This window comes from Panthera uncia, chromosome X (assembly GCF_023721935.1).
Source record: "Panthera uncia isolate 11264 chromosome X, Puncia_PCG_1.0, whole genome shotgun sequence".
In the NCBI taxonomy this organism is placed as follows: Eukaryota; Metazoa; Chordata; class Mammalia; order Carnivora; family Felidae; genus Panthera; species Panthera uncia.
Window position 1 is genome coordinate 94,335,495 of NC_064817.1, and position 15,898 is coordinate 94,351,392.

General features: G+C 49.1%; 1 protein-coding gene across 1 annotated transcript in view; it reads right to left on the reverse strand.

Annotated features, from left to right (window-relative positions):
• Window positions 1–6,146, reverse strand: part of TMEM255A (transmembrane protein 255A) — a 54,814-nt gene extending 48,668 nt beyond the window's left edge. Inside the window, exon 1 of the mRNA XM_049644806.1 lies at window positions 5,988–6,146. Coding sequence (XP_049500763.1) covers window positions 5,988–6,045 — 58 coding nt within the window. The 5' untranslated portion in view covers window positions 6,046–6,146. The remainder of the gene's footprint in view (window positions 1–5,987) is intronic.
• Between the last annotated feature and the right edge of the window lie 9,752 nt (window positions 6,147–15,898).

Here is a 15,898-nt window from a genome sequence, read left to right on the forward strand (position 1 = left end):
TGTATCGGGGGAGGTAGATGGGGAAGATTATAACTTACACACATTTAGGCCTATGTGAGGGTGACATAAATATTATAAATGACAAGAAACCCGTTCTCCTACTCAGTGCTTATCAGACACGATAGCGCAAACCAATATTTTTTTTTTCCGAAAACAGGCTTATTACGTCAGATAGAAAAATGGTATCGAGACTCGCTTTTGAATATAATTTTTTTGGAAAGGAATCGAGCACCGCTCCGCGCGCCGCCGTTGTTTCCCCAGCGAGGGGAAGGGACTCCCCACGGGGACCACCGGGGATGAGTTCTCACCTCTGCGTTCCGGGAAACCAAGCAAGTGGGGGGAATGGTAGGGGCGTCCAGTTCTCTAGTGAGAAGGATGAAGCGGCGGGGAGCCTTACGATGGGGGTCACCCACCCATGTGGCTTGGCTGGCGTTTAGGGGCCCAAAGAGGCCCCCAGAAGCCGCTCCCAGGACCCCACCGTCCCGGGAGGCCTCACTTCGGCCTCAGGGCAGCAGCCGCCTCTGAAGCCGCCCAGACCGCACCACTGGGAGGGAGAGGAGCGGGGACGAAGGACGGGGGAGGGAGGCGAGACAAGCAGCGAGACCCCGAGGCCAGGAGGGCAGAGGGCAGGGCTGTGGCCGGGCCCGCGCAGCCCCCAGAAGATCCGCCCTCCCGGGTGGACGGAGCGCGCCCCCCCCCCCCCCCCCCCCCCCCCCCGGGTTCGCTCCACCGTCCATCTTGTCTTCCCCGGGGCCGTCCCCGCCGAGGGCTCCAAGGGAGGTGGGAGGGGCCGGCGGTCTCCCCTGACGTCAGCCTGGAAAGTGAGCGACGTGACTCATCAGGGTCATTTCTAATGCGATCCCGCTCTAAGACACATTGCAATGTAGAAGGGGCTGGAGCGCTTGTAGGCACCCCGATCTCGCCCTGGGAGGCGAGGCAGGGAGACTTGGGAGATGAAGGCTCCTCTCCAGTGGGGCCCGAGTCCAGCCTCCACGGGGAAGAGCATAAGGGACCACTGGGGACACCTGTGACATCAGGGCCCTTCGTGAGAGAGGGCTATTTGGGAAGCAAATGGCGGGCTGACTGGTGGAAACACCGAGAGCAGAGCTGCGGACTGCGGGGGGGGGGGGGGGGGCGGGTGAGGGGGGCAGGATTTATTTTCTGTTCGCCCGGAGGTTAGTTAGCCTCCGTCTGGATCTCGAGGGGTTCCTTTAAATGAGTGTCTAAACCAGGGTCCTTGAGTCTGTTTGTTGGTAGATGCTTCCCGGTGAACGAGGGGCTCTAACATAAACCTACCTACCTCGCCTTCCATTCCGTCTGCCTTCTTGTCGCTCACCCCATCTGAGCCCTCCCCTGCCTCAAATTAGCAAAACACAGTGAGGAAACATCTGGAGCCGCCAGCGGTATCTTTGTGACGCACGAAAAGTGTCTCAACACCTCACACAGAAAACATATAACTTTAGAGACTAAACTGAGGGAGTGTGTGTATGGTCTTTCTAATTTTTTTGGTATCACTCGCCTGCCCACTCCTTCCCTGCCAAGTGGCTTTAAATCCTATTCACAGCTCTTGGGTCTCCTTTGCAAATATCACTCTAGCTCTTAAAAGCACAGGAGCCAGGTCAGAAAAGTGACTCAGCAAACCACATGGTGTCATTTGAAAATGTATTTTTTTTTTTCTCCTGCTCGAGAACCTGAATTGAAAATCCAGTCGGTTGAGAAACCCAGGCAAAGATCCTACAGATTTCCAGGGGCCTTGCCTCCAAATAGGATTTGTTTTGAAAAGTCCCATGAAAACTCTCTCATCACTAGGTTGAATATCTATTCTCTGTCCCCCCTCCCCACACCCTCCCCCAAGCCACTCCCTACTTTACACTATAAGGACTATAATTGTGAAAGATGAAATTATTTCTAGTTGTACTTGGGGAGTTGACCATCATAAGGAACTGCGGGGTGAATGCTTTTGAAAAGTGAAGAATCACCTCTCCATTTATCTTTAGTGTCAATTTGACTTAAAAGTCACATCTGCTTAGAGCAGATGAACGTTCTCTGAACGTGTGGTCCAGGCTACTAAAGGTAAACTGTTTCCGTTTAGGACATATTCCTGGTGGTTGTTTCATTTTAGAAGGAAGCCCTATTCTTATTAGGGTACAGTTTTGGGGCCTGCCCTAGATGTTCCCGCGAACACAGGAACATCTGATTCCGACTCTGTTTAGTTAATCAACATATCAAAAAACTTCGGATACCAGGAGGTACTTAAATAAAGCAGGAGGTACCAGAAAACAGTGCCTATCGTAGTGGTTGATACTTAGAGAGCAGTCAATACTTGTTGAATAAACCAGAGGCAACATATCAGAATGTCTTCCCTTCTAATCAAAAAGGCATGCGGGGAATTGTGTGAATAAATATAAGCTGTGTTCATAGAATTGATTTTTTAAATTAGGGTATACCTGACGGGTCCCCAGAACTAAAAGCCTCTGGTCAACTAATGTCACAAAACCCCAATGTCTCTCACTAGCCCGACGACTTGGCGCCCAGTAGATTTCTGTTTAAACAACGACAACCACCCCTGCAACCAAGAGCAGTGGGAGAGTCTGAAATCCTGTCATGGGCATTGCCTGCCCCCCTTCCGCCCCCAGCAGCTTCCCTGCAGAGCTACTGCGGCCCTCCCTCTCTGCAGTGCCCCACCTCCACCCCAGATTCCTGACGACCAGGATACTCAGCTCTAGAAGCGCCCAATTATTTGCTGCCTCCACCCTTCCAGATACAGCCTGGTTTCCCCCCTGGTCAGATTCCCCCACCTGCACTGCGGTCTTTGAATCTGAGTCCCTCCCTTCCCCTAAAACCTGCTCAAAACTAACCTCCTCCAAAAGTTTTCTTACCAAGCTCACTCTATTCTAATCGCTCATTATTTCATGTCCCTGAATTCCTGTATACCTTACTCAATACATGTATCAATGGTAAATTGATTACCCTTGTAAATTGGGGGTCTGGCACACAAGTCATATGACAAATCCAGGTCCAAGATTGTGTATATGACAGGAACGAAGATGTGGGTTGCCAGAAGGTGGGATGATTGTCTCTGCTTACTCCTGTTTTACCTGTACGAGCTCTTGATGACCCCCTTGATTATAGGGTGTGTAATCGCTATCGGCGTGCAGCAAGGACAGGGGCCCAGTAGTCTGTCCTATACACCATGTTGTTGACGACTGGCTAATTTGGAAGGCTCATCTTTTGAACCAGTTAGGATTTGCTTACCTGAGTCAGTTTTGCCACACAGGGAGGGTCCCAGGAAGTCCCAGCCTTGCACATCGGTGGAAACAGGTGCCTGCCCATGCAAGAGCCTCAAGGCTGCCAATCTCCCAAACATTTTCTTAAGGGTGCTGATATCCTGCGTCCCCCCCCCCCCGTCCCCACCCCGCCTCTGGCAGTTCTTTGATCAGAGATGTCCCAGGTCACTGGTGAATTACAAATGTGTTATTTGGGAGAGGAGTGCCGGCTGTAGTAGAGGTGCCTTAGCGCCTGGGGGCGGTGTTGCCAAAAGGGAGAAGGGGGTTTGCTGGAAGGGGATGCAGGGGCGCTGGAGTCAAATTACCATCTTCATATTGCCAAGCGCCTGCTCTGCTCCAAGCCTTGTACTAACCGTTCATCCCCAGGCAGCCAGGAAACGTAGATGCAGGCACCTTGGTGCAGTGTGTGTCTTAAATTTTACTGTTTGGGCTGCAGTTGTGTCTTGCCTGCAGAGGGAATCCCCTCAGAAATGCTGCCCCTTGGGGGCTGAAACACAACCCCCCCACTTCCACCCCCCCCCACCCCCCATGCAAGGGAAGGTGGCGTTGCCAGAGCTGAGTTAAGTGGGAGTAGCTCCTAAATAGCCTAGACGCTGATTCAGGCCTGGGTTGTGCGGGACCCGAGCCAGGGAACTCCGGGGAGACTCCCCTGTCCAAACTGGAAATCCAGGGTTACCACTCGACTCAGGAATTTGCTAGTGCCCTGGGTCTGCAGACTTTACAAAGCGGGATGCGTGGAGCAGGCTCGCGCGTCTATGAGGGATCTAGGATTCTTTTCCCCGCAGTGTAGAGTCTGGGCTGGGAGAAGCCCACTCAGCTTCTTGTTGCGCAGACCTTTCGGGAAACGCCAAGATTGGCTGAGGGCCCCCGGGAGCCCAAGAAAGAACTCTCTTCATCTTGTTTCCCAGCCCACAGAGCCAAGTGCCAAGTAGCAACGTTTTAAGCCCTGGGCCCCTAACCTGCCCACTCCCCCACTGGCAGACGGCCAGACGCGGGGGCGGGCTTTGCAGGTGGTTGTGGCCCACTGCGGGAATGGGCGCTGCGGGCCCTCGCACTCTTCCACCCAGCCCTCCCTGGCGCAACAGTCTGGCGTCGGGGAGCCAGGGGCTGCGCTGGCGCCACAGCTGGCCAAGGTGAGGAGTGCATTCTGTGTGCCTGTGTGCGCGTGCGTGTGTGTGTGTGTGTGCGCGTGTGTGTGTGTGTGTGTGTGTGTGTGTCGTGTTAGAAAGACAGCTGGGGGGAGTCTGGTACTGCTGGGTTCTGGATTCGGACCCAAGTCCTTGGCCTCATTTGGACCACGTTGCAAATGACTACACCCTCAAAAATAAAAAAGAGCAAATTCTCATACTGCATATGCAAAACCATTGAAAATACGAATCTTCTCACCATCTAGGAGATGACACTTTCTGGGGTCCCTCCGGTGAACGAATTCTGTGGAGACCGGGCCTTCTGCAGGCAGTAAGGAGCTCACACAGGGGGTTCAACCCTCTCCCCGCCCCCTCCTTTTGAGATGTTCCCGCAAATTCATCGGAGAAGACCTGAGCAGATTGGATGGCAGGAATTCGGGACGGAGGAAATTTGCAGAATGTAAAGTATGTTGGCAAGAGATAATTCGATTATGTTAAAGTGTACCCGAGGCGAATTTTAAGATTAGGTGGGATCATGGTTTGACAATCTCCTCCCGTTCTCCTGGGCTCCAAATTAATTTCTCCGCCCAGTGAAATCATAGGGCTTGGGAAGGTGCCTAACAGCTGAGGGGGACTGGGTTTGTGTTTTGTTTGTAACTACCAAAAAGCAGCTTCGAGGGGCAGCCAAGTTGGTGCCTGATTTGATGAGCTGTCCCCCAGGTTTGATGAGGAAAAGTGTTGAACCAAATCAGGCTAGTGGGTCTCCCCCCCCCCTCCACTCCACCCCGAGAGGGAAAGCGCTACTTCAGAAGATGCGCGGGCTCGCGCTCGCTCTTTCTTTCTCGCGCTCTCACTCGTCTCCCCCCCCCCCCAACCTCTTTTTTCACACTCACGCACATTCCGTGCATTTGGAGCAGAACAGGAATCAAATTCAAGGAATGTTGATCCTGCCGCTGCAGACTGCAGGGCTGGGCTGTCTTGAGTGATTCCTTAGGAATTCCCCTCCCGCGAACCCCCCTCCCCCCCCCGCCCATCCCCCAGGGTTGCGCAAACCCCCCCACCAGCGAGGTGCAAGTCTGCCCCCACCACCACCACTGCAGCTCTGAATTTCTGGGCAGCTTCGACAGAGTTGGGAGGGGGCGAGGACTCTGCTTCTCCTAATTGTCGTTAGTCGTGAGCTCTTAGAAGTGACGGGGACTTTGCAAAGAGGGAGCGTCGAATGGAAAGCGAGGGCGCAGGTTGCAGGGAAGTGTTTGGATCTCCAGACAGCTGGAATTTACCACCAGCTGCAAGTCTGTCGGCGCCCGCACACAAACACGCACACACCCGCACTCCGGGGCAGGGATACTCCGACGCAAGCTTGGCGCTCCAGTCTCCGCGCGTCGCCCCCGCCCCCGCTGGGCCGCTCCCCTGGGGCTTTGGTCGGCGACCCAGACGCAGGGGAGCTCGGACCCCCTACCTGGCCCCGCTTCCCGCTCCCCGGCTCTCGGGGGCGGCCGGGGCGCTTGTGGTCCAGAGGGCAGCGCACTCACCCCAAGCTGCCGCCGCCCCTAGGAAGGGCGGCTGGACTTACCCATGGAATCGGGCAGGGACATGTCGCTGGACCGCTGCTGAGTCAGGGACTGATGCATTGTGAAAGCTGCCCTGTGGCCCCGGCCCCCGAAGCTGCTTCACGCGCCCCCGGCTCAGGGCGCCCCGCAGAGCATCCTACTCCGCGGCTGCCGCTCCCCGTCCCTCCAGAGAGCAGAGAGAGACTGCCTCTGGTTGCGAGCTGCAGCCCAAGTGCCGCCTCCCCCTCCCTTCCCCTCTTCTCCCTCCCTCCTCTTCTGCCTCCCTCTGCTCCGGGAGGCAGCAGCATTGGCGGTCCGAGCGGCGGCGTGCGCTTGCGCAAGACCCCCCCACCCCTCCCCCTCGGCCCCCCCCCATCCTAGTTATCCACCTCCCAGCCTCCCAAGCCAGACAGGGAGCCGTTTTAGCCCCTTGGGGCCAGGGCTGCGCAGAGAAAGAGGGGGAGGCTACAGCCTGGGGCCAACCGGCCTTCTCTGTAGTTTGGAGAGAGGGTCTTGGGCAAGCATCCTGTTCTAGGATTTATAACTGGGGAGGGGGCAGAGTCAGAGGTTCAGGGCTGATGAATACACACACACACACACACACACACACATTCACGCGCGCGCGCACACACACACACACACACACACACACATTTGTGCAGGTTTGGTCTTAGTGCTTCCAGAATGACATAATGGAGCTGGAGATGATCCAGAGAAGGGCCACTCTACAATCAAGGGGATGGGGGAGGGTAGAGGGGGCTGCCATATGAAGATAGATTAAACAAACGCAGACTCTTTAGTCTAGAAAGATGAAGGCTGGGAAGGGATGTGACCAGCGTGTATAAAATTATGCAGAGATGGAGAGAGGGAACACAGCCTTATTCACCAGATCTGAGAATTCTAGAACCAACAGCCCCCTAAGAGCTAGAAGGAGTTTCAGCTAAAGCAAATATGACTCGGCATCAGCACCACCCCGGTTTGTGCTTCTGGTCAAGATGCTTTTATGTCGATGATCTCATTTTCTCATCACAAGAGCCATGCAAGGCAGGAAGAGGAAGTATCGATACTCCCATTCTACAGATGAAGAAACTGCATCTCCGAGAAGGGATGAACACTTCCTGCAGCCACTAGGCCAGTAAGTGGCAGAGGTGGGATTTGAACATAGATCTGTTGGACTCCCAGGTTAGTGCTCTTCCTGTGGTGGCAGCTGAAAAGAAATATTACTCTATATAGCATATTGGAAACCTAAGTAACTCATTAGCCCTAAGAACGGCAACAGGATGAAAACACAAGGAACTGTGGAAAGAATGAACAAGCCATGCCTGCCAGAATCCACTGGGGGGATTGCTAAGGGAAACTGAGGGTGAAGTGTGAATGGCCCTGATCTTGGAGGACAGCAGAGTCCTTCCCAACCAGTCCTTCCAGACCCCACTAGACCCCAGTCACTATGTTGTCAGCCCAGAGGGCGGTTTTGAGGTCTCGAAACAGCAGCAGAACAGAATGAGGCCAGAAAGTGAAGAAGACGATAACAGTGGCAAGTAGGCCCCCGTGGGTCTGGCCTCTTATGGAATTTATCTGTTTTCCCGTTTGAAGGCATCCATTCTGTCCCCGTGAGAGCTCCCAGGTTCTGATCGCCAGGCCTCCTTCCAACCACCTCGCCTGATGATTGTGACAACACTCTTTCCAGGTCCTCCCACCAAAACAAACAAACAAACAAACAAACAAGTAAAAAACTCTTCCTGAGAGATGGGATGAAGACGAGAACTTGGTTCTTTCCAGCTCTGGCTTGCTAATCCACTGCGAGGCCTTCTTTCCTTATCCACCAAATGGAACCAAGGGCCCTTGCCCTTTCCCATCTTCCAAAGGAAGAAAAGACACTTCCTGAAGGTTAAAAAGGAAGCCCTTTGTAAAGAACTTGGGCACCCCAGGGGCCAGGCTGAATGCTGTGTCAGGTATTATTAGCAGCCTTAGGCTATAGATGTGGTTTAGAAATGTGTGAGATATGTCCCAGATAGAGACAAGATGCCCACTGGTGTAGAGGTGTGTGTCTTAGGCATGCTTGGCTTGTGTCAATCTCCATATGCTCCACAAAGGCAGAGAGAGGAGAAGCCCTGTGTTTATACTCTTGCCGTGTTTGTCCTCAGTTGTGTTTACTTACCTCTCCCCACCCCCTTCGCTCTAAATATCTCATACATTACATGTGAAGGTCTCCTGCAACCAGCCTTGGTTTCTCAGGAGTGCTTCATAACTAACTGATTTTGTTTCTGTGAAAGTAGCCTTGAAGAAAAGAGGGTTTATACGGGCTGGAAAAGACGGCTTTGCACATTCTCTAGAGATTTTGGCTCCCCTATGGCAACCACACGGCTGGAGATCCCTAAAGAAGCCAAGTAGAAACTTGTCACCTTGCTGGTTTCGATGGACAGACTGAGGCCTTTTCACTTTAGTGCACTGCCCATCGATTGACCTTTATAATCAAAGCCAGAAATGAGTGAGGTACCCTTAAGGCGGGGGAGCTTGCTTTATCCACATCTGTATTCTCGAAGCCTGCGTGAAAATTAAAAGCTATTTTAAAAAGTACTAGAGGAGGTAGCTACTTAAAAGAACTTGCACACTGTGTATTTCCTTCATACGGTCTCTTGGGGAACCTTATGGGACTTGGAACACAGCAGGCTCTCAGTCAAGTTAAAGATGACTTTGAGACCAGTAGCAGTGACAACGGCAGCCGCCACAGCTCAGAGAGCAGTAGCGGTCTTGTCCCTGGAGATGGTGTGCTTATTTGGACAGAGGATCTGGGATAAGGGGAGGGACTAGAATGGGAGCTTGGAAAAGAAAAAAAGCAACCCGCATTTCAACCAAGCCTGGCACAAAGACCCCCTTTCCGCCAAAAAAGAAAAAAGTTTATTTTACTCAGAATGAGCTGGACAATTAAAAAGCAAGAGGCAATTTTGCATGGGCTCCATCCTGATTTTTCTCATGTCAAAACACGTGTAGATTTTATACAGTAAGAGGCTCACAGTAAAATTTACCAATAGGAAAGCCACCTAGATGAAGGAACGGGTCTCTCATGGCAGCGAAGGCTACCATAAAACTGCTTGGTTAGCTTCTGATAAACAAGAGATCATTAAAATGGTTTAAAATAAATCCTTTTCATTGCAAGCTTAATCAAGCGTACAGTTGCCCTAGGTTGCAAACTGTTTCATAGCATGAGGAAACGTTTGCCGATGGGGCTGCAGCCTGCTTATTTCCATCTTCTTCAAACCAATGGTGAGAGCATTCCCCAGGAGCCTTTGGACCACTAGAAGAATACCAGATGGTTCTGTGTCTCTAACACATTTACCCTGGGAATAGCCATATTAGTCTATCACCTCCTTATTTTGATGATCAGTTTCACTAAATTACTGTAGGGCCTTCCTGATTCCATATTTGGGAAACGTGAACTAGAGGAGTCACGTGCACACAGCTACATACACATAAATGCATTCACACATACTTGGAATGGTGGCCACACAAGTATTCGCAAATGCACACAGACATAGATACATCCCAGCCATTCTCTCTCCACCCTGATTATCACCACCCACCACTCAGCTCCCAGACTTGAGTTGACTAAGGGTAGAGAGAAGCTTCGAAATAATGGAGAACCTCAAAGAGTCCAAACGTCCTTAACTGAAGTTGCAGTTGGACCCACCAGACTACCTTAGGTCAATGCCTAAGGTATTGGCGTTCAGCTGCTTGAATCTTCACTGAGGAGAACCATGGCTGATGTTGTGATTTCGCCCCCGAAGCTTGACTGGTTCCCATCGTCAGCTGGTCATTTTCTTTGGGTACCAAGACAATCACCACAGCACCAGGGAACAACGCTGGTACCTGTATTTACTTTGCCATTGATTTCTTCCTATCCTAGTGACCAAACACAATAGTTACCACACACTAAAAGTGTTTTTCAATACTGGTAAGAACGTTTTGATAACATGATTTTAAATGAATGGAATAACACTTATTCACCACTCCCTGCTATCAGATACTTCAGAGGTTTCCAGTTTTTTAACATTTATAAGGAACACAATGAACTAAACATTTGCATTTTTGTTACTGTAAGATATAATGTTATAGCAGAATCATTGGTTCGAAAGTTTCACATATATATTTTCTTTTTTAAAATTTATGTTATTTTTAATTGTTTTATGTTTATTTTTTAAAGTTTATTTATTTATTTTGAGAGAGACAATGAGCGATCAGGGGAGAGGCAGAGAGAGAGGGAGACAGATTGTCTGAAGCAGGCTCTGTGTTGACGGCAGAGGGCCCGACACCGGGCTTGAACTCACAAACCTCGAGATCATGACCTGAACCGAAGTCAGATGCTTACCCAACTGAGCCACCCAGATGCTCCTAATGTTTACTTATTTATTTTGGGAGAGAGAGAGAGAGACAGAGCAAGTGCGTGCGAGTGAGTGGGAGTAAGGTAGGGGGGGAGGGGCAGAGAGAAAGAGAGAGGAGAGAGAATCCCAAGCAGGCTCTGCGCTGTCGGTGCAGAGCTCCACATGGGGCTCAATCCCACCACCCTGGGATCACAACCTGAACCTAAATCAAGAGTCAGATGCTCAACCGACTGAGCCACCCAGGCGCTCCTTTTATTTTTTTTTTCACATATATATTTCCTAACAAAACATTTTTAGCACCATGCATACAGTAAGATACACAGGTATTAAGTACACATAGCAATACATTTTCACATACATACTCTTGTAGCCCCCACCCAGATCAAGATGATGAACCTTTCCAACATCCTGGATGGCTCCCTTGAACCCGCTCTTGGCCAATAACCCTCCTAGAAGCAACCACTATCCTGATTTTTATCATCAAGTCTGAATATTTTTCAGGCTTTTAATACATGTGGCCAAATTGTCCTCCAAAGTATTTGTAGCAAAGTCCCTTCCCAATATCAGCACATGCCTGGATCCTCACACTCTCTCGGCTTTACCTAGCAAAGGAGATGTTTTAGCACTTGAGACACACCCGGTTACAGCCCGTGAGGGGAAGGGCCAGTCAGGAAGCGGGATCGGAGGTCAGCTGGGCACTAGGCATCTGGTGAGAACCACAGATCTAGGAGCCAGAGGCTGAGAGCAGTCCCAGTAGGCAGGCAACACTGCGTCACAGTCCACAAGAACCCGAGAAACCTCCAACTGCTCAGTTGTTTTCATTGTCGTAGTCATTATTGTTCTCTGTGGCACATGCCCTGAAGTCTTCTTTTTTTGTAGCTTTCAAAATTTCTATAATGGTCACTTAGTTATGCTTCGCACATAGTAGGGGCTTAAACACCTGTTGAATAGATGGCCCTTTTCATATGTTGCTTTTTTCCTGCTTACTGGAATAAAACCTGACACTGTACAAATTCTCCAAACTGCCGAGGCACATGATGCAGCAAATTACCCTCTCCCCCGCAACTCTACTCCCCAGAGATGACAATTTACGGGTTGAAATGCGGTTTTTTCCTGATTTTTTTCTCCACGCATACTTCTACTTTTGTTTGTTTTGAATATGAAATACTCCTTTTTGAAAGTGAACTTTTGCAATACAAAATAAAATGTGTTTTGTTAAGCTTTGTAAGTTGCATTTAGTAGCTTTCAAATACACTGCATCAAAGTCCGTCTTCAATCAATCAAACCCAACAGTAGCTCATTCTTGCACAATAAAACTCCCCTCAACTTATATTACGACACCTACTTAGCCCTTATGGGCAAGGAATGGAAATTACAACTCATTTCTGATCACTAATGTGTGATGAAGAGCGTCCGGAGAATTCTGTGAAAATGAATACAGAGAAATGGCTCTGGTTTCAAAGCACATTGTTGGGAAACATTAACAAAAACGTCCAAACGCTACAGGTATATATACATGCTTCTAATAAATTCTTGATAGGAAAGCTCAGAAAAACATCTGTTTCTTACTACAGAAAGGAGGGTTTCTTTCTAAGATCAAAGTCTGTTTTTCCACAGATTTTCACACGTTCCTAATTTGAAGGCATAAAACAGCGACAGAGAACAATAATGCGCGCATCAGTGAATACACTAGGGAAATCCTGATACTCAAAAAGGCTAAATAATGCTTGCTTGAATTTTAGAATAAATTTAACAGAGGTTAATATTCACCAAATGTTAAGGTTAGAGCAAAACCTGTCAATGAGTAAATATAATTACCATATTTTATACAGTAAACTATTTATTGAAGGAAAATCCATACAGAAAAATTCGCCACATTTATTTCTTTTTAATCAGGGCGGGAAAAGGGCAGGAGATGAGAGCGAGTGGCCTTAAGCCCACAGGAATGGGTCAGGGGATCATTCTGTGGGTCTCACAGTTTGGATGTTCTGGTTTACCTGCCAGAGATGGCAGTTGGTGGGGATAGCGGAATAGCCTTCAGTTAAGCAGTAACTGCCCCGTTTCCTTCCTCTAATTAATTACAGAGCTGAGTACATCCTTTCCCTGTATCCCCATCAAAAAACATCCATTAGACACCTAATTAGATGTGGCATCGTCGCGGGCGGGGGTGTGTGTGTCCAACTGTTTGGTTCACGTTTGCACTGGAGAGGATTTCTGTGTTCAGTAGTTTCTGGGAATCAATAGATTTGCTCCCAGTTCAAACTGCTCCACAGAGCCTTTCAAAATGTTTATGCTCTGTGACCCAGTAATTCCACTTCTGGGAATCTGTACTAAGGAAAGAGAAATCTGGACTAAGATTTACGGGCAAGGATGTCCATGGCAATGTCATTTATAATAAGGAAAAAATTGGAAAAAAACCTGAAATGTCCCAAATTAAGGGTATGATGAACTAGAAGGTACCACAGCCAAAAGGTGCATATGTTGTATAGCTATTGAAATTGTGTTTTCAAATATTAGGGACATAGAAATATCCATAATGATGAGTGAAAAAGTAGGCTGTACAGTTTGATCCCAATTTTGTTTGAAATTGCATATATATGTAGAGAAAAATAACCAGAAGGAAAAACCGTGAAGATATTGACTGTAGTCAATGCTGGGTAGTAGAATTACAAGTGACTACCTTCTTTCGTATATTTTTCTGTACCTTCCAAATATATTCAGTTAGCATGTATTATTATTTTTTTAGTGTTTATTTTATTTTTGAGAGAGAGAGACAGAGCACGAGCAGGGGAGAGGCTGAGAAACAGAGGGAGACACAGAATCCGAAGCAGGCTCCAGGCTCTGAGCTGTCAGCACAGAGCCCGACACGGGGCTCGAACTCACAAACCGTGAGATCATGACCTGAGCCGAAGTCGGACGCTTACCCAACTGAGCCACCCAGGCGCCCCAGTGAGCATGTATTATTAAAAATAGCCCCCCAAACCCTCCAAATTCTACCTTTTAAAAATGTTTATTTTTGAGAGAGAGAGAGAGAGAGAGCACGAGTGGGGGAGAGGCAGAGAGAGACAGAGAAAGACAGAATCCCAAGCAGGCTTAGCACTGTCAGCACAGAGCCAGGCGCCGGGCTCGAACTCACCAACCTCAAGATCGTGACCTGAGCCAACATCAAGAGTCAGATGCTCAGTCGACTGAGCCACCCAGGCGTCCCTCCAAATTGTATTTTTTATTTATTTATTTATTATTTTTTTTTTTTTGGGACAGAGAGAGACAGAGCATGAACGGGGGAGGGGCAGAGAGAGAGGGAGACACAGAATCGGAAACAGGCTCCAGGCTCCGAGCCATCAGCCCAGAGCCTGACGCGGGGCTCGAACTCACGGACCGCGAGATCGTGACCTGGTTGAAGTCGGACGCTTAACCGACTGCGCCACCCAGGCGCCCCTCCAAATTGTATTTTATAAACAAATTAAACATGTGAATGCTTCGTAAATTGCACTCTGTCCTCCCTGCAGCCTGTGCTTCAGGCCGCTCGGGACCCACTTGCTTTGGTTTCCTCTGTCTCTCTATCTCTATCTCTGTCTCTGTCTCTGTCTCTCTCTCTCTTTCACACACACACACACACACACACACACAGCTCTGCTTTCAGTCTTCCTTGTCTGAGTGCAAGTTTCAGGCAATGTGTCACCTCTTTCAAGGGAATTTGTACTTCTCTTTCTTTGTGTGATTAAAGCGTGTTGGTGCTGGCAGGTGGGCAAGTACTCTTTCTGGTCCAGCTCTTTCTATGCCCCTGAAATTACACCGGTAGGGGGCTGTCTACTCTGTGGATTGCCTGAAAGGAACAGCTTTTCTGAGACACTGACCTGTCTGGGAAGATAAAAGGAACTCAGCCCTGGGTGGGGTGGGTGGGTGGAATCTGAGGGAAAGAGTAAAGAGAGAGAGAAAATGAGCGTCTTTGTTTATTAGGTTGGATTCCTTTGGTAAGGTTGCATTTTAGTGTCTTCGTGTTTAGAAGAAACACAGCTTTGCGGTTCAGCTGGAGCCGTAAGTTCTGTCGAAGATGAAATGCACCTAACTCTAGACCTGCCTCTCGGCCCTGCCAGGAGCGCAGAATCCTGCTGTAATGAGGAAGCGTTGTCCAAGAAAGCCTGCCTTCCTTTAGCAAACAGCCAACAATTGCAGAAATGAAACACGTGCCTCGATTTCAATCACGGAAGTGTATAAACTAAAAAGTGAAAGTGTTTTCCCTTTTCCCAATTTCACTCTTAAGAGGTAACCTGCTGGGGCGCCTGGGTGGCTCAGTCGGCTGAGTGTCCAACTTCGGCTCAGGTCATGATCTCACGGTTTGTGAGTTCGAGCCCCACGTCGGGCTCTGTGCTGACAGCTCAGAGCCTGGAGCCTGTTTCGGATTCTGTGTCTCCCTCTCTCTCTGCCCCTCCCCTGCTCACTCTCTCTCTCCCTCTCTCTCAAAAATAAATAAACATAAAAAAATTTTTTTAAAAGAGGTAACCTGTTAAAAATCTGGTGTATATTTTCCCAGACTTCTCCATTTTTCCTACGCATATACAAGTACCCACAAGTACACACGTACACATTTACACACATAGGTAGTGAGCAAAAATGGAACCAAACTATAACTCTTATTCTGCAACTTACTTTAAAAGGAAAAAAAAAAAACAATTCTATTTCATGGGCATGTTTCCATGTCAGTATACATAGATTTACCTCATTTTTTCCCCCGAAGCTGCCTAACATTCCATCGTGTGAATGTCTCAGGCTTATTTAACCAACCCCTCCCCCCATGGTTGAACATTTAATTTAGTTCTGGTTTTTCATGGTTACAAGCAATACTGCAGTAAACATCCCCATACATATACCATGGAATCAATTTCAGGGGAAATCTTATTCCATCAGCTTTGCATTACCTAACCATTTGCAATTAGTTTCCTGGGCTCTGGAGAACAGTTTTTAATGGCTATGCCAAATGTTCTGTAGCGTCCCGAATGGTCCAAGGCATCCTTTCCAATTAAGTTGCAGTCTGCCACACTCTGCATTTTCAACGACATTATGCGTTAAGGACAGGGCACTGTCTTACATTACTGATACAGTGTTATAATGCTCTGTCTTAATGCTAATGTCCTGGACTTGAATGAGCCCTGCCTGAAGAGAGTGGGCGGCCGCAGACTGCTGGTACACATCACCATCACCAAGGGCAGCCCAACCCAGGGAACGAAACATATGACTTACCGTCCTCCACTTGCTTCCAGCCTCGCTCCACTTCTGGCAGGAAGGGCCAACTAGAGATAAGGCAGTTTACTTGCCACCTACGGGCTTGAGGGAAAGAAACCAGGGGGCGCAAATACTAACATCCAAACTGAAGGAGACCGGGCTGATTTCTGCACTTCTCACCCCCTGCCCCCCAATCTGCCTCCTCTTATCCAAGTGCTCATTGTCCCCACCATGACTTCTGGCTCCTTCTTTTTTCTTTCTTTCTTTTTTCAGACAGAGAAAGAGGGAGAGAATCTCCAGCACGCTCCATGCCCAGTGTGGAGCCCCACGCG